Below are 15,747 nucleotides of genomic sequence, written 5' to 3' on the forward strand. Positions count from 1 at the left end.
TCAGCTACCTTAAAGAGCAAAGATAATAAGGTGTCATCTTCTAACGGTTGTGCCAGCCTTTATCCTTCTTGCCAAGCAGGCAACATCATGGACTTTAACCTCTACACTCGCTGTGAGACATGCCGAGGCCCAGAACGTGCCGGGCTAGCCCTTAGCCCCTGGGCTTCAGGCGCTACGGTGCATTCCTGCCCGTGTTGGAGAGACATTGGCGAGAAGATGCCTTTCCGGTGCTGCAGGAGGACGACAATGATGATGGCAGTTGGGCAGGAAGCTCTGGCGTCATGCCTGACTGAGTGTTCAACAAAACAACAACTTTTAACGATCATCACTCACAACTCAGTCTTCAGTCACAATGTCGCATTAAGATTCATATCTTCTGACTGAAATTTGGGAAAAATGAATAAATTCTTCCTAAATAATGTTGTGAGTGTCACTGTGCTGCTCGCAGCCTGGTGCCAACGAGCCGTTTGAGGGGAGCTGAAGCAGCCGTGTGTTTCACCTTAAGGCGGATCATAAGACAGGAAACGCTCACCTTCAGAGGAAGAGAAGAGTGTTTCTATTCAAAGTCAATAAAAGGGAACAAGTGTGGGTGTACTCATGCTTTTATTGTCCAACAAAGATCTCACACAAGTGTGTGGATCTGGTTATGAAACCTTATGTGACATATCTCTAAACTCATATGAAAAACACACCAGGTGTGTCACGTTGCAGTTCAGCTGCTCTGACAGGTTTTCTCACGCCCTGGTTTCACAGATGTACCGGTACGTCAGCTGGCAGTCTGCATCATTCCACAGCTTTCGTTTGCGTTTCACAGAGGCATGAATCTGCCCACAGTCCTCTCCGTTCTCTCTGTAGTCCCAGTTGTCAGGCTGACCTTCATCCCAGAACCTGAACGCAGATAGAGACAGGAGCAGGAGCTGTTCAGTATCATCTGACGAAGCGACAGGTAACAATAACAGAACAGCTGCAGCATTAAGCCAGATAAAAGTTTCTGTAAATCGAGTCATGTGAGTGTGGCACCAGTGATGAGTCCTGATAGATTGATAAACTGAACAAATTTCTTTTTGGACACGTTCAGTGTTGCTTGAATGTTGTTCTGTGTCCCCTTTGATTTAGCAGGAAGCAAAAGCTTGTGTCCAGTTTACATCTTAAATTAAAAATATCAGTTTAATTTAGTTTTCTTCACATACACGAACGAAAAGCTGAGAAAGAAGTGTTTTAGAAGCCATGACCCCCCGTGAAGCTCTGTCCCACCTGTGGGGCTCAGAACCCACAGGTGACCCCCCCCAACCCTACAGAACATATTGAAACAACCACTTTGTGCTTTGAGTCATTTCTCTTACTCTGGCGTTGAGAAGTCACTTCCGTCCACCCAGGCCCAGTGTCCCTCATGTTCTCGCTCCACCAGTCCAATCCAGTAGTCTCTATGAATTTCAACTATTCTTGAAATGTAGTCCTGAGAATAAAAAAGAGCTTATTTTTTAAAATCTTTGTCAAGTCAGCCCTTCGTCAGAGCAGCACACTGAAGCCTCACACTGTGGACGGCTTATTTAACATCAATGGGACCAAACTGGTGTAAACCTCACCAGTTCCTCCACAGTATTCAGAACCAGCAGGTGTCCCCCGTGTGACCGGCACTGCTCCTCTGACCTGCTCCAGGTAGCGCTGTTTCCGGACAGCAGGTAGCAGCTGGTCTGGAAGGACACCCAGCCTTCCCTGCACGTTCCTGGAGCGAAGAGGATCAAGACGAGTCAAGAGATGAAGAAAAACATCCAGATTTTATTGATTTAAAGTGTTCAGTGGTTACCTCTGACTGGGACGAGTTTCTCGAAGAGGACTTCCTGCACAGGTGCAGCACCTGAGGATTGCAAAAGTCCAATAGAAAGCAAAGTCTTTTAGAGGGCAGCATCATCATGTCCACAGCAGTTTATTTGTTCAGCACCACTCCAGACGGACAGAGCAGCTGCAGTGAGGACTTCAGACAAAAATGGGTGTGAATAACATCTTTTAAAATCAGTTTGAGATCACAGGGATTCTAGGGAATCGGGTTACAGCAGACAAGCTGCAAGAAGCCATTTCATGTTTTTTTACAGTTCATTTTAACGTTTTAAAACAAGTCTCTAGCATCTTCAGTTGCTTAGCAGAATGCTGCAACGCTGTTTCACTGTGCCTGAGAAACTTCACCCGGCTTTGCATCAGCACTGGGCTGAGGAGAAAATGGCTGAATTAAACAAGCTAACGGTTTTAGCAGCCCTCAGGTGTTCAGGAGGTTTGGTTGAAGCTTGTTCCTTTGTGAGCTGCTTTGTCTTCCTGACCTGAACTGGATGACGAAGCTGCTCCTCCTTGGCCCATTTTCACCAGGTGAAGTTTGACATCAGCGACTTCCTTGTTCAGCTGGGAGACTTTGAGATAGGAAAGAAGTCATGTGATGAGACTCAGCAACATGACAGCTGCATTAATGCATCTGCTTTGCGTTTAAATTCGTACATTTAATCCCAGTGACCATCAGCAGAATGAGCAGCAGCAGCACCAGGACTCCATACAGGACGTAATTCACTATCCTCCTCATACCTGTGAACATCGACAGGTGTTTTCACACAGGTTATGGGGACACCTGAAGCCACCGAATCGAGATAACGTGACATGTTTTACCTGTTTGTGGGGTCAGCCTGGACACTCCATGGACAGAGTCGCTATCAGACGGCCCGAACTCCTGATACTGAGGCTCCATGACTGGAAGAGACCAGATTCTTTGTTCTCTGGAAAAACTGCTTTCAGGCTGTTTCTGGCTGTATTACTGTCAGAAGAGCTTATAGTTGATAATAAATTCAGTCCACTGTCATTTATGGATTCTCAGAGAGCAACAACAGGAGGTCAACTAAATCTCTTCTGTTTGTTCTCAAGCTAAACACGTTAACTATTAACAGCTCAATAAATAAGAGCCAATTCTGTCCCGACATGCTGTATAACACACAGATATTTTCAAAGATATGCAGCTAATTTTACCAAACACTAAAATTAATTTTAAATGGTGATACAAAATGTTGTCCTGGTTGCTGTGGACGAGTCAGTATCTGATTTATGGTGTCACTTGTACACGCTGACACTCTGATTAAAGCTTATTTCCACACATTTCCATAAATGTTGGACACAGTGATTTCAATTTAATGATCAAATATCTTTGTCGGCGGAGTTTATCACTTACCTTCATCAACCAGAAAATGTCTGAATCTCTGTGGCTGGACTCTGACCGTGAGACCACAGAATCCTCCCCTTTAAAGAGAAACGCATCTGAATTTCACTTGCAGAACATGTTTTTAATGTGTCTGCAGTTATTCATCTTTAATTCATCTGAATCACGATCAGATGTCAGCCGTAGACTGTGACACGGGCGAGGAGCTACCTGCCCCTGGAAACAGGCCTGTTTCCCCTGCCATCTCTTAACACAAAGTCGTGTCTTCATGTCGATGAGACGAGCGCATTTCAGTCAAAGAGTGGTTTTCCCTCCTCGCTCAGCTTTAGAGGCCTGGAGAAGTAAAAAATTAGAGAAGTGTTTGGCAGTCTGCAGATTGTTTAACAATCCTGTGAGCACCTGTGGGACCTCATACACCTGAGCTCCAGGACGTGTCTTGTTCCCTGCCTGCTGTGAATGCTGCGGCAGAACAGGCGAAATACCTCTGAATGAGTCTTTCAGCATCAAGAGGCCCTCGCGCTGTTTAATGTTACCTCCTCACTTTTTCAAGCAGAGACTGTCAGACAACAGCAGCTTGAAGACGTCACCTTGACTTCTGGAAACACAAACATTTTGTTAAACAATTTTTGGACGTTTCACCGACCAAACGACTATTCGATTAATCGTGAGAATAATTTGAATGACAGCACTGAGTCTTTCTGTGGTTCACACTCTCGCCGCTTGGTGGCGCACTAGAGCCGCCTGCCTGCCACGTGACCCCTGTGAAGAAATTCTTCCGGTCTCCGTGTCCCTCAGAAAGGAAAATGGCGGCTCTTGGACAGCTATCTCGACTGTTGCTGCGGTCTTCTTTGACCCAGAGCCGGCGTCAGCTCTCTGCTGTCGCCAAAGGCGGCGAGCACTCAGGTAATCATAGCACCTGGTTTTAGGCCGCTGGCTGGGTTTAATGTCATTTCTTTGGACGCCAACTCGCCGAGTTTCCACAGTGACCTTGCTGAGCTCGCGTTAGCTGTTTTAGCATTAGCGTTAGCGGTTAGCTTAACATCCTTGAGTGGAGAGCACGCAGGAGAAGCTCACGAAACATCAGCTTTCTAACCTGTAGACTTTGTCACGAAGACCGCATCGAAACACCCGGGAAGTATTTACTGTGGGATTCACATGACACCGGAAAACTAAACGTCCTGCAAACGGAAGAGGCTCAGCTAAGTGTCTCATCGGGTCAATGGAAACTCGTAGAGGTGTCACAGACGTAACCTTTACAATACAAAACTATAGGAGGAGCAGCGGTGAAAGTAATCGGACATCAGAATACTCTTTGGGGAGGAGAAAAGAGCAAAGCAAGGTGTGGGGGAAATGGACGCTGAGCACAGATCGGCTGAACGTGTGTCGCAGTTAGATACGTGTTGGTTTTCCTTGTGGTTGAGTCTCCCTTCTGTCTGCCACCCCGACGTGCTGTGACCCTCTGAGACCTTCAGCTCCTTCAGGTGTTGTGGTCCACAGTCTGAGTGCTGCTGTAGCAAACGGCACGTTTATTCAGTCAGAAGTATTTCGATGGGGATGGTTTAGAAAGTGGTGACTCATGTGGTTGAGAGATTCACATTGACAGACTTTTGGAAAAACTAAAGCTTTCAAAGCTAAACAAGAAGCCAAGCTACAAAAACCCTCAAGCACTCAGTAGCATGAAGTCTCATATGAACTAACATTTATGTTGTCTAACACGTCCTGGTGTTAAACGTAGTGGGTGCATCAAGTTTAACATGATAAGTTGACATGTTTGAAAATGATTTAGATCTAATTTTAATCACAAACATAAAAAATAACAATAACAAACAAACTTTGTAAGTTCAAAAACAAGACAACAAGCGCAGGAGAATGTGTTTAATGTGTTAAATTCTGTTTTAGTTTTCAGAGTTGCTAGATTTACTAGCCTGAGGTGCTGGTAGTGCAGGGGAAGCTGCAATCCTAAATGTTTCCATACCAAATAAACGTGAACTCATAACTTCTCTGTTCGTTAAACTAATCACGATAGTCTCTCTCCTCCAGCCAGGACATGGAAGATCCTGACCTTCGTGGTCGCTCTGCCCGGCGTTGCCGTGTGCATGTTGAACTTGTTCTTGAAGCAGCAGGAACATGGCCACGAACGTCCAGAGTTCGTCCCTTACAGCCACCTCCGCCTTCGCTCTAAGGTCTGACTTTATGCCACTTTGGTCGTTCACACTCTGACACTCAAACTGACATTTTGACTTACTGATGTGCCGTCTTATTGATTTCACCGTCACAGCGTTTCCCTTGGGGCGATGGCAACAAAACCCTTTTCCACAACCCACACGTGAACGCCCTCCCTGATGGCTATGAGGATGCTGACGAGTAAACCTCCTCCCTCCAGACCTCAGAACGGGGACCAGTCCTCCCTCAGCGTTTGTTACCGGACCACACCTCCACACAGTTTACTCTCCATTATTTTTGTTGCGTTTACCTCTGTGCTCTCGACACGGGGCACCCGAACCAACTGCTCTGGACCATTAAACAAAATGTCTGCTTAATCTGAATTATTAACCTAAATAAAGTTAACTGTTATTACCTTGACTCGTGTGTCCTGTCTTCTGTGTGTTGATGAAGGAAAGCGAACGGCCCTTTTTCAGCAGGCTGCAGCAGGAAAAGCTCTGGTGTAAAATACGATGGATGGATGCTGGGACATCAGAGTGTTAATGAATCGGTAACGCAGCACAGATCGTAATGTCTGCACACCAGTGTGAGTGTTAACAGGTAACCTCAACAGAAACGGTCTCAGCTGTTTAAAGGTCCTGCAGACGATTGGTCCACCCACATGATGTCACTGAAGTCTAATATGACGTCTTAAGGACTGTTTGCATTGACTGTCACAGTAAAGTTTTAAACGTATCTGCGGAGATTCTCAGTCATCCAGGTCATGTTCAGACGCCTTGCTTTAACTCTTTGAGTAAAGTTTTAAACGTTTGAACCAACCAGCTTGGTGTGCGTGAGTGTTGAGGACTCATAAAACGGGCTAAACATTAGATAGACAGACAGATTGATATACTTTATTGATCCCAGGCTGGGAAACTACAGTGCAGCAGCAGCAATACACACAATAAGCATTACATTGGAGATACAGTGAGTTTAACTGGGGAAAAATAATTAGCAAAACAAAACAGAGTATTTTGCATGTTGCAGGTCATTTCACAAAACGATTCTTCATGAAGGAGGAACAGCACGACAACATTAACATGACTCTTGTATTCGTTTGTTATTGGGACAACATTAATATCCGCTTTGACGCACCAAACATGTACCACGTGACGCTGTTGACGAAGACACCGCCTCCGTCACATGAACGCGCTTTAAGCTGAATTAGAAAATCCTGGGTTAACAAAGCTCGCTGTTATCCAGCTTCATGACGCCGGTTGTCCCGTCCCGGTTTCCGTCGCGCACACGGCGATTGGTGATCTGAAGCGTGCCGTAACGGACCGTCGCGTCGATGAAGCTCGGGTTTACGCCGTCTCACGAGGGTTACGAGGGTTACGATTTGATTACTAAAGCTGGCATTGAAACATCTCGGATAACTGCGCGCTCCCGCTTCGACATCAAGGGGAGAGTAATCGCACTCCGAAACCCAGATCACAGTCCATGAATACCGACCCAGGTAAGAGGGAATCAGGAAAGTGTACAAAACACTGTTTTTATTCAGTTCTTAAACACTTTTGACTCATGTGCAGCCCCTTTATGTTCGTGTCTCCGTAGACTTCCAGATGATGAGGAAAAATGAGAGGGCTCACTTTTTCAGCCCCAAAGAGCAGGAGCTCATTTTGAAGTTGTATGAGGAGGAGAGAGAGATTCTGACAGCCAAATCCAACACCACCAGCGCCTCCAAACTGAGAGAGGAAGCCTGGCAGAGGATTGCAGATAAAATCAATGCGTCAGAAGACTTCATCACAATTTAATTAAAATATCAGTCACTGTAATATTTGGACTTTCCAACATCTGACAGAAAAATGTTCTTTTTCATGACTTCTCAGGGTATCAGACAGCGGCTACAAAAGGACATGGCAGCAAGTGAAAGTCAAACACAAAAATATTGTGCAAACAGGTAAGCGTGTTACTGTCAGTGTACTTTCTGACTGATGTTACCTCCAGGTGAGTGTTCTACTTCTCCGATGTCTGATACAGCGAAAAGAAGAAGGGCCGAGGTGATGAGGAACGAGGGCGGCTCAGCAACCCCATCGCTGACCTCTGCAGAGGAGGATGTGCTGCAGCACAAAGACAACAGGCTGAGGGTGGAGGTCCTGCCTGGAGGTGCCTGCATTGAGCCGCTGACTGGACCTGACAGCTCTTTCATTAGCGGTAGGTGGACGTCATCTGTGATCCAGACTCCTTCATGAAGTTCTTAAAGTCTAATAGAGTGCTGGGCCCTGGCCTTCAGTCTCAGGTCATCCCGTCCTCCTCCTGCCGGTGGCAAAGACCGAGCCGGAGAGCCTGAGCAGCGACGAGACAGACGTCAGTGACTCTCATGTTGAAGGGGTAAGAGCTTCTAAATGTGTGTCGTTCAGACGTTTGCCTTTGAATACTTAACACGAGGACTTTTAATTTGCAGGATGTGCACAGCAGCAGCTTTCAGGAGACTGCAAACTCAGCCTGTGTTACACCTGGAGCCAGAAGTGCAGAGGTGAGCTTCATGTGTCAGCAGCAGACTCACATTTCCAGGCGTTTGTGCATCCTTGTTTACTCACTCTCTCCATGGAAACGATGGTGAACGAGGCCCGACGGGTGCCAGAGAAGAAACTGCATCACCACTGAAATCCTGAATGTTCAGTTAGGCTGAATGTTTGCTCATTTCTGATGTTACATTCATGCAGTTCAAACATGTTGCTGCGTTTTGGCTGCAGATGTTCAGATTTGGCACAGTTACAGACTCTCACATGGTTTTGGCTGATCCAAAGGCCATGAAAAACTCTCTTGACTTATAAGACAAGACAAGACAACTTTATTTGTACAGCCCATTTTTACAAGCAGTTTGTCTCAAAGGGCTTAACATAACATCAGCAACATCCTCTGCCCTTCGACCCTCACATCGACTGAGGAAAAACTCCCAGAAAAACCTTTAACAGGAAAAAATGGAAGAAACCTCAGGGTGAGCAACAGAGGAGGGATCCCTCACCCAGGACGGGCAGACGTGCAGTGGATGTTGTACAGGCAGGAACTTATACACTTTAGAAAGCAGAATAGAAGCAATAGTGTTGAAATATATTTGAATTCTAAACTCTGTACTAAAATCATATTCCACACTTTTCCATACTGCATAGGAATCCTGTGTGATGACAAACACTAAGATGGATGTGTTGGTTTATTTCTTCTGCAGAGGCAGACAGAAGACATCCGAGCGCTTTACTGCAGCTACCTCAGAAAGGAGATTGAGAACCGTGACCAGCAGATGGCGCTCAGAGCTCTGAAAATGAAGAAGTTAGAGAAAGAAATCTTATTACTTGATAAACAGCTAATGTGACCTTATAACGAAATGCTAAAGTTTTAAATAATATCTGATTTATTTATTGTCATATAATTGTAATACTTCACTTCAGACACATCGTTCAGTCACATAAACTGCAGCACACCTGGAGTGTGTGTGGGTTTACTGCCGGGTCTCTCGCCGTTCTGCCATCAGACCTTTTCTAGGTGTGCAGCTCGATGACCCTGCATACGCTAACCCTCCCCTCCCCTGTAGTTGCCGGAGGTCATTTCAGTCCCCTGTCAACAACAGCTGGTCCAAAGTGGGCTGGAGGCCCACAGACGACCAGGATGGAGGGCCTGTATGAGGAGCCCTCAGGAGGTTCCTTCATCACGAGCTGCAGTGAACTGGCTGTGACGTCTCTGTATGCCAACACTCTGGACTTGAAGTGAGTGAATGGAACAGTTGATGTTTTCGGTTTCAGGTCTCTTTAAACCACATCAGATGAGTAATGTGGGACACACTCGTTTAAATTATTATTTAACTCTGATCAGAGAGGAAAGAAACTTTAAAATCTATTTTGTATTTTTCCGTTTGATGTAGTGCAGTTGTTATTGTTTATGGCGTGTTTTTCATTGTTGTCTTTTATTTATTTTTGCTTCAGATTCAGTAGATGTAGGCTACACGATCGTTTGTGCGATGTAAAACAAGATGATGAAAAGCTCTTGGAAACAATAAAAAAGTCCCCAACATTAAAGCCTGTTAGTGATTCTGATGAAGTACATTAGATTTCACTAAATGTTTAAGAATTTTTGACCTGCTGTATCAGATTGTTCACTAAGACTTTATTTCAGATTGTTCTGTTTGAAAACTCTGGGCTCAGTCCCACTTCCGGTTTGCTCAGAGGCGGTGGCAGGCTCGCGGAGCTTTGGACAAAGTCAAAATGGCGGACTGCTTGTTCGCGACTTGTTGGGAACGCAGTTTTCCCTCCGCCGAGTAAGTCTAGATTTACGGTATGGACATGAATCCTGGTTTACGAACGGACAAGACGTGTCCTCGCGTGCCCCCCCTGAATGAACAATTCCAGTTTGATTGAGTTTTTATACCGCCATTGGTTGACAGGGCAGCGCGCGCTCACGACTCAGTCCGGAAGGCAGCCTCAATCGAACTTCGAAAGCAGGATTGATCACAGCGCGATGAGCGCAGGAGGTTCATCGGTCCGCGGTTCGTCTCCCCGTTACGTGTGAGATGAAGTGCCAGAAACAGTTCAGACGGGGAGAGGACTTTGGTTTGGTGAATCCCCACTCAGGTCAGCAGTTTACCGACAGAGGCGACATCACATCCCGATGATTTCATTCTTTGGGACTCGACCTCCACCTGACTGTCAGAATCACAGCGCGGTTCAGGTGTTCCAGAGGAGCCTTCAGGGCTAACATCAGCTCCACAGAACAGCTCGACACGCTCTGTTACTGAAGCGTGTTAGCTTTGCTAGTCAACAGGGATCAATTCGTCATTTCTTAACTCATTTAAAGAGAGAAGAACCAGTGAAGTTTGGCCACTGAAGCTGCCGTTGTTCTACTCTGAGATCCATTTAGCCTTCGTTTTAACACGGAAAGAATCCCGGGGGCTTTGTGGTCCCAATCTGCTGATTAGCTTCACTAATCGATTGATTGTTTGCTTTGTAAAACTTGAGAAAATGGTGAGAAACGTCACAGACACCCAAAATGACACCGTAATGTTCGTTTAGTCCAAACCTTAACATTATTACAGATAAAAGTTACACTTTTACATGAAAATTATAGTCAACCAATGAATCAACTAATCGTTTCCGGTGTGAATACATTTTCATGTTTCGTGTGTATAACTACGTTAACCAAAGCTGTCAGACTGTGTCTGTCTGATGTGTAGTTAGAACAAGAATAAAATACTCAGGTGAAGTAAAAGTACCTCGGATGTGTTCTTGGTTACATCCCACCACTGTCGGCTGCTTATGAATATTTGAAGGTACCAGTACTTCACTGGAGTATTTCCATTATACATTACATTACGTACATGTTTATTCGTTTGACTTGTGTGATGAAATGTGATCCGTGGTGTTGACTTCACATTAAAAAGCTGATAAACAAAAACGTGACACGTGCGTGTTTAATTAAAATGATGCTCGTGTGTTCTGCGGGCGGACGGCTCCGCGCGGCGCACTAGTTTGTCCCTGTAAGCCTGCCGTACTTTCACATGACTCTCCCTGCGTGTGACTGACCCGCATTCCTCAGGTGGTTTGCTCCTCAGCTCCGCGGCGAACAGCGTCGCAGGCTGCCCGCACGTCCAGACTCCAACGACTCGTTTTCGTGTCTCACGTCGGACTCACAGCTGAAGCCTTCACTTCGTCTTTTCGTTCATCGTCAGCCTGTCGGGTCGGAAGTACTTGGACTCAGGATAACCGATGAGTGAGGAACATTTTGGCTGTTCGAGGGCTTCGTGTGGTGATGGCTGAGCTCCTGCCTCCAGACTGCAGAAGGTGAGACGGCCCCCCTGCTGTCTGCTGGCTTCAGGGGCCACCCGGAACATGAATAATGAAGTGATGGAATGAAACAGCAGCCTGTGGAGTCACATCCTCATGTGGCTGTCAGGTCCAAACATCTGCGTTTGCTTTCCGGACATTTCTGTGTGTTTCTGTTCTGCAGGTGTACCTGCTTCTTCCTCTATGATGGGTCCAAGGTGAAAGGCGAAGGTGACCCCACGAGAGAGGGAATCTGCTACTTCTACCCCGAGGAGGTTTGACGCTCACAAAGTGCTCAGAGTTCCACGCTGGCTTGTGTTGATTGGTGATGGTGATTCACAGCCACTGCTTGTTTGTGTCAGACCTCTTTAGACCATCAGGAGCTGCTCTGCGGTCAGCTGGCCGGCGTCGGACGCTGCGTCTCTGATCTCTCGGCGTCTCCTGTGCGGGTGCTGAGGCTGCGCCGCAACAAGTTTGCCATCCGCGTGAAGGGTGACTTCCTGTGGGTGAGTGAGCTGGCTTCCTCCAGAACGTGAGCCTGTGGTAGTGGTTATGTTTCAGTCTTTTGTCCCATGCAGGCCCTGGGCTGCTCGGTGGACGTCCCCACCGTCAGTGCGTGTCAGCTCCTGGATCAGCTCATAAACCTCTTCTGTTTCTACAACGGCTCCGTCCGGCAGAGCTACCAGGTGTGTCCACCTGGTCTGATCCCACACAGTCTTGTGTTGTGTTGTTGTGCACGTTGGAAAATGTGACCAGAAATTCAGTTTTAAAACATTGGACGTGTTTTTGGATCCACCTTTTGAAATCGTGGTCATATTTTACGAGTTGCTCCTTTAAGCCCGGTTTGGACATTTACATGTTTTGTGTTGTCTGTTGTCTGTAGCTTCACAGTCGGGAGGCTTTAGCCGCTCGGTGGGCTCAGTACCTGTCACACCTGCAGTCGGCCTCCTCAGAGCTTCAACACGTCTTCAGCTGCTTGAGGACCATTGACTCCACTAATGTATGTGTGACGCCTCTCTACTGCTGCTGCACACAGGAAACCACTGTGTCACAATGTCCTGTGGGGACAAACACTCAAGAGGAACTTTTTTTTCATTATTAGCTGCAGAATAAATTCAGATGTGCAGCAGCTGTAATCAGACACCAGAAAGTCTTTGGTCTTTCTGGTGTCTTTCTGGCCTGGTGGCTTAGCTTATAAAATGTGCTTTTGTTCTGGACACAGCAGGTCGGCCACATGACGCAGCGTCTTAAAAACACACACAAGTGTCTTTATGTAACGCCTGAGCTGAGGAGTCGCATCAGCGGCGTCTTCTTCGCTGTCAGTTTGTGTGCCTTTACGTGAACTGAAGCTTTGACTTCTGGTCTCCAGGTTGACCCACTTCTGCTGCTCAAAGCCTCCCTCATCCTGCAGGCCTGCCAGCGCTGCCCCCTGGTGTCAGCAGGCTGCATTCTGTTCAGGGGAAGGTGAGCCGACACGACCCGCGGGTCGGGTACCCGGTGCGGGACTGTGAGTGAGTCCGCTGTGAGTAACACGAGGTCCACTTTCCTCCACAGGGTGGTCAGCACTCAGATGCATCCGGAGCTCACGATGAAGGTGATGGTTCACGAGAGTGAAACGTACACAAAGGTAGGACCGCGTGCTGTCCTGCAGCTCGTCTCACGCTAACCATCAGCCCAGCGAGGTGTCATTCGTTTCACGCTCACCTTAACACTAACCTAACTTAACTCTTTGGTGGCCACTCGTGTGGACTGTGGACACAGTTTCACTACAACACTTTGACCTTCACTTGTCCTCCAGCCCCTCAAACGATCAATAAATGAAGTCCTCTGACGACAACAAGCTGGTGTCTGTGGTTGTTGTTGCAGGCCTGTGATAAGCTCAGGTTCCCCAGTGCTAATGTGTTAGCATGACAGCTGTGAGTGCTAACAGCAGCCATGTTGCTTGTGCACGTTTATTAGCTGTGTGGAGGCTCCTGCCCGTCCCTCCAGGTGTGAGAACAACCTTAAACCACTTCCTGTTCCTCCAGCAGAAGAAGTCATGCCCCTTTGTTTCAATCCTGATGTAGGCCCAGAGGCCCAGTGGACAGGACACGTCCGGCCCATTTGGGGGCGCTGTCACCTCCACTACTGTGTTCCTCACCGTGAGTGAAGTTCAGGACCTGCAGTCTGCCCCCGTCGACAAAGATTTCAGGTAGCGTCTTCCCTTCTTTAACTGCTTGATGTTTGTGTGATGCTTCCAGAGAGGACCGAGTGTCTCAAACTGTTCTCTGTCCTCCAGCTCCCGTTCCACCCCGCACAGAGACACTCCCCCGTCAAAGACCCGCCTGTCGAGGACCTTATCTGACGTGCCCTCCTCTGACTCAGAGCCTTCTGGTCCAGGCTCCCCTCGGGCTCCGCAGAAGGTGTCCTTCGGCCCTCACCTGTCAGACAGCTCGGTGTTTAGCCCGGGTCCAACGCAGGGCGCCGTCGATCCACTGGACCCCCCGACGCTGTCGCCGGAGCCTCCTTTATCAAACGGAAAACACAAAGCCGAGCAGGAGGAATCAGTGGAGTATTTTCACAGCTTTCACAGCAGCGGAGGGGAAGACGAGCAGATACACGACGAAGGAGACGTGTTTGAAGAAAACTCCCGTCCGAATGGCGCTGGAGGAGACGCCGCTTATGAGACTGAGTTTGACTTCAGAGCGGCTGACGAATCGCACGACAGGAAGGTTTTGGAGGACGCGCAGACACAAGCTCCTCCTCCTCCTCCTCCGTCCGTCTCCGGGGTTTCTGACAGCCCGGAGGAGAGTCCACTGATCCCCATGAGCCTGTACCTGCACCGGGTCAAAGGCCTGGTGCTGGCTCTGCTGGTGGAGCCTCACTTCCTGAGTGACACAGCTTCTATGGAGGAAGTGGTGAGAACCTCTGCTTCCTGCTCTGATTTCTGTCTTTCCTGTCACTTTGTCATGGTAACGTTTGAGGAGTGGAAGCAAACCGACGCTCCGTGACACAGCTGCTCTGTGCTTCTGTCAGCCAATCAGCTCTTCCTCTCTGGTTTGTGTCCAGTATCACAGCAGCCTGGCGTCACTCAACGGACTGGAGGCCCATCTGAGGACAGTCTCCCCGGGGGTCCAGGCCGCTCCAGGACCCTACGTCTTCGCCCATTTCGACTGCGTTCAGAGCACCCTGACATGTGAGGCTCCCTGCACTCTGTGTGCTGGTCTTCCTGATGCAGCTCCATGTGTACTTGAGCACAGCGGGGGTGGTTTATTTTTGTCTTTGCATGAGCTAACGGCTAATTAGTAAGACTGTGATCAGCATTCCTTTTGTGCAGCAGGCCTGAATGTCCAGGATAATGTGGTACTGAGTCTCCTCTCATTGTGTGTCTCTGCAGCCAACCTGTCTGGTGGACCAGGGGGAGCCCCAGAGCGGCCCTTTGTCACAGCCACATCACTTCTTCACTCGCATTTCAGCAACACTGAGACTCTGCAGGAGGCTATTATCAGGTCGGTATGGCAGTGACGTGGTGGTGGTGGCTGGGGGGGGTTCTTTCAGGGCTCCTCGAGCAGAAGTCGGGGGAGGGGTTGGATCTGTCACTTTATCTTCTCCCACTTTCCATCGCACACATTTAGGAAAACGTATTTCTGTCGCCGTGCTGCTGCATGTTGTTCACCTGCGTGTTTGAAAGGTAAACGTGTGGCTCCTCCCCCTCCCGCAGGAGTGCTGGTTCTGCTGTGTATGGGACCCGCAGCCCGGCTCAGGAGACGTACTTCCAGCAGCACGGGGGCTCGCTGAGGAACTCGGGCGTCCCCAACCACCAGGACAGCGCGTTCTCGCTGCCCAGCAAGACCCGCCACAGGCTGCTGAAGCACGGCGTCAACCTGCTGTGACGGCGCCCCTCGGTGTTCAGGAGGACTTGGAGGCGTCCTGCTGTGAGTGAGCCGAACTCGGGAAACGTGAGACTGTGACTCGAAGCTGCTGTGCTTTTCTTATTGTCGGACTTTGCGGCGAATGTTTGTTTCCGGAGCTCCGCTTGTGTGTTTGTGTTTGTGTGTTTGCTTTCAGAGCTGATTATTCAGATTAAAAGTGAAACTCTTAGAAGAACCAGAACCAAATTTAGAAGAGCCAGCGATGGAGGGTGACTAAATACATGTACAACTGTGAGGTACTTGTACTGTCTCCATTTCAGGATACTTCATACTTCCACTCCCCTGCATTTTGTGGCTAAAATGGTACTTTTTACTACATTTGTGTGCTAACTTTAGAGGCTCTGCAGACTCGACTGATGTTTAAGCAGTCACATCATGTTGTGGGGATTTTAAAATGATTTTATTGGCAATCAGACAAAAAGAGAACAGACACTGATAATCAGAAGAATGTTGAACATCAGCTCTGAAAATGATTCCTTTGGTTTTAATGTGCTCACAGATGTTTTCCATCACATGCAGTGAATGTAATGATTCCTCTTGTGTTTATTATATTAACAGATAAAATCTTGAAAAATGCTGAGCATTTGTACAGATTCCCGCTTTTCCTTTCTGTGTTGCTTCATTATACAAATATCTAAAGTAGTTTTTATAAAAATGTGAATTTATTTTACTCAGCTCTTCGGTGATG

At 47.8% G+C, this 15,747-nt stretch overlaps 4 protein-coding genes across 7 annotated transcripts; 3 read left to right on the plus strand and 1 right to left on the minus strand.

Moving 5' to 3' along the window:
- Positions 1-584: 584 nt before the first annotated feature.
- asgrl1 (asialoglycoprotein receptor-like 1) lies at positions 585-3,280 on the minus strand. Of its 2 annotated transcripts, none has more exons than XM_046386649.1 (8): positions 3,206-3,280; positions 2,653-2,733; positions 2,488-2,571; positions 2,316-2,402; positions 1,808-1,858; positions 1,587-1,726; positions 1,344-1,456; positions 585-888 (listed from the first exon to the last, which is right to left on the minus strand). In XM_046386649.1, the coding sequence occupies exons 2-8, from the start codon at positions 2,729-2,731 to the stop codon at positions 735-737; spliced, it is 708 nt and encodes a 235-aa protein (XP_046242605.1). In that variant the 5' UTR covers positions 2,732-2,733; positions 3,206-3,280; the 3' UTR covers positions 585-734. The 2 variants fall into 2 exon arrangements, with proteins under 2 accessions (XP_046242605.1, XP_046242604.1); XM_046386648.1 differs by having other exon boundaries at positions 2,653-2,797; positions 3,206-3,228.
- Positions 3,281-3,938: 658 nt separating this feature from the next.
- On the plus strand, positions 3,939-5,776 carry LOC124057946 (cytochrome c oxidase subunit 6A, mitochondrial). Its single transcript, XM_046386651.1, has 3 exons — positions 3,939-4,096; positions 5,234-5,376; positions 5,472-5,776. Exons 1-3 carry the CDS (start codon positions 3,997-3,999, stop codon positions 5,559-5,561), a joined length of 333 nt encoding a protein of 110 aa, XP_046242607.1. The 5' UTR covers positions 3,939-3,996; the 3' UTR covers positions 5,562-5,776.
- A 378-nt stretch (positions 5,777-6,154) lies between these two features.
- Positions 6,155-9,408, plus strand: si:ch211-107p11.3 (GT1 domain-containing protein). Of its 3 annotated transcripts, XR_006843181.1 has the most exons (9): positions 6,155-6,851; positions 6,950-7,124; positions 7,225-7,295; positions 7,376-7,549; positions 7,629-7,726; positions 7,800-7,871; positions 8,565-8,665; positions 8,928-9,099; positions 9,316-9,408. XR_006843181.1 is itself a non-coding variant. In XM_046386645.1 (8 exons), exons 1-8 carry the CDS (start codon positions 6,836-6,838, stop codon positions 9,016-9,018), a joined length of 798 nt encoding a protein of 265 aa, XP_046242601.1. In that variant the 5' UTR covers positions 6,156-6,835; the 3' UTR covers positions 9,019-9,408. The 3 variants fall into 3 exon arrangements, 2 of the variants coding, with proteins under 2 accessions (XP_046242601.1, XP_046242602.1); XM_046386645.1 differs by having other exon boundaries at positions 6,156-6,851; positions 8,928-9,408; XM_046386646.1 differs by having other exon boundaries at positions 6,159-6,851; positions 8,565-9,408.
- Positions 9,409-11,054: 1,646 nt separating this feature from the next.
- hps4 (HPS4 biogenesis of lysosomal organelles complex 3 subunit 2) lies at positions 11,055-15,639 on the plus strand. The gene is made up of 12 exons (XM_046386637.1): positions 11,055-11,166; positions 11,333-11,423; positions 11,511-11,654; positions 11,727-11,834; positions 12,032-12,148; positions 12,518-12,612; positions 12,703-12,775; positions 13,215-13,339; positions 13,427-14,045; positions 14,197-14,323; positions 14,525-14,636; positions 14,849-15,639. Exons 1-12 carry the CDS (start codon positions 11,135-11,137, stop codon positions 15,018-15,020), a joined length of 1,815 nt encoding a protein of 604 aa, XP_046242593.1. The 5' UTR covers positions 11,055-11,134; the 3' UTR covers positions 15,021-15,639.
- Positions 15,640-15,747: the final 108 nt, after the last annotated feature.

The sequence above is a fragment of the Scatophagus argus genome, chromosome 4, assembly GCF_020382885.2.
Source record: "Scatophagus argus isolate fScaArg1 chromosome 4, fScaArg1.pri, whole genome shotgun sequence".
In the NCBI taxonomy this organism is placed as follows: domain Eukaryota; kingdom Metazoa; phylum Chordata; class Actinopteri; family Scatophagidae; genus Scatophagus; species Scatophagus argus.

Excerpts from the sequence above, each read along its gene's own strand:
- asgrl1 (XM_046386649.1), bottom strand. The coding sequence starts at position 2,731 with ATGGAGCCTCAGTATCAGGAGTTCGGGCCGTCTGATAGCGACTCTGTC. Across the intron at positions 1,859-2,315 it reads AGCTTCGTCATCCAGTTCAG|GTGCTGCACCTGTGCAGGAA; the intron begins GTCAGGAAGACA and ends TGCAATCCTCAG. Across the intron at positions 1,727-1,807 it reads GAAACTCGTCCCAGTCAGAG|GAACGTGCAGGGAAGGCTGG; the intron begins GTAACCACTGAA and ends TCTTCGCTCCAG.
- LOC124057946 (XM_046386651.1), top strand. The coding sequence starts at position 3,997 with ATGGCGGCTCTTGGACAGCTATCTCGACTGTTGCTGCGGTCTTCTTTG. Across the intron at positions 4,097-5,233 it reads CAAAGGCGGCGAGCACTCAG|CCAGGACATGGAAGATCCTG; the intron begins GTAATCATAGCA and ends TCTCTCCTCCAG. Across the intron at positions 5,377-5,471 it reads ACCTCCGCCTTCGCTCTAAG|CGTTTCCCTTGGGGCGATGG; the intron begins GTCTGACTTTAT and ends TCACCGTCACAG.
- si:ch211-107p11.3 (XM_046386645.1), top strand. Across the intron at positions 7,296-7,375 it reads CAAAAATATTGTGCAAACAG|CGAAAAGAAGAAGGGCCGAG; the intron begins GTAAGCGTGTTA and ends TGTCTGATACAG. Across the intron at positions 7,872-8,564 it reads CTGGAGCCAGAAGTGCAGAG|AGGCAGACAGAAGACATCCG; the intron begins GTGAGCTTCATG and ends TTTCTTCTGCAG.
- hps4 (XM_046386637.1), top strand. The coding sequence starts at position 11,135 with ATGGCTGAGCTCCTGCCTCCAGACTGCAGAAG. Across the intron at positions 11,424-11,510 it reads GCTACTTCTACCCCGAGGAG|ACCTCTTTAGACCATCAGGA; the intron begins GTTTGACGCTCA and ends TGTTTGTGTCAG. Across the intron at positions 12,149-12,517 it reads GGACCATTGACTCCACTAAT|GTTGACCCACTTCTGCTGCT; the intron begins GTATGTGTGACG and ends TCTGGTCTCCAG.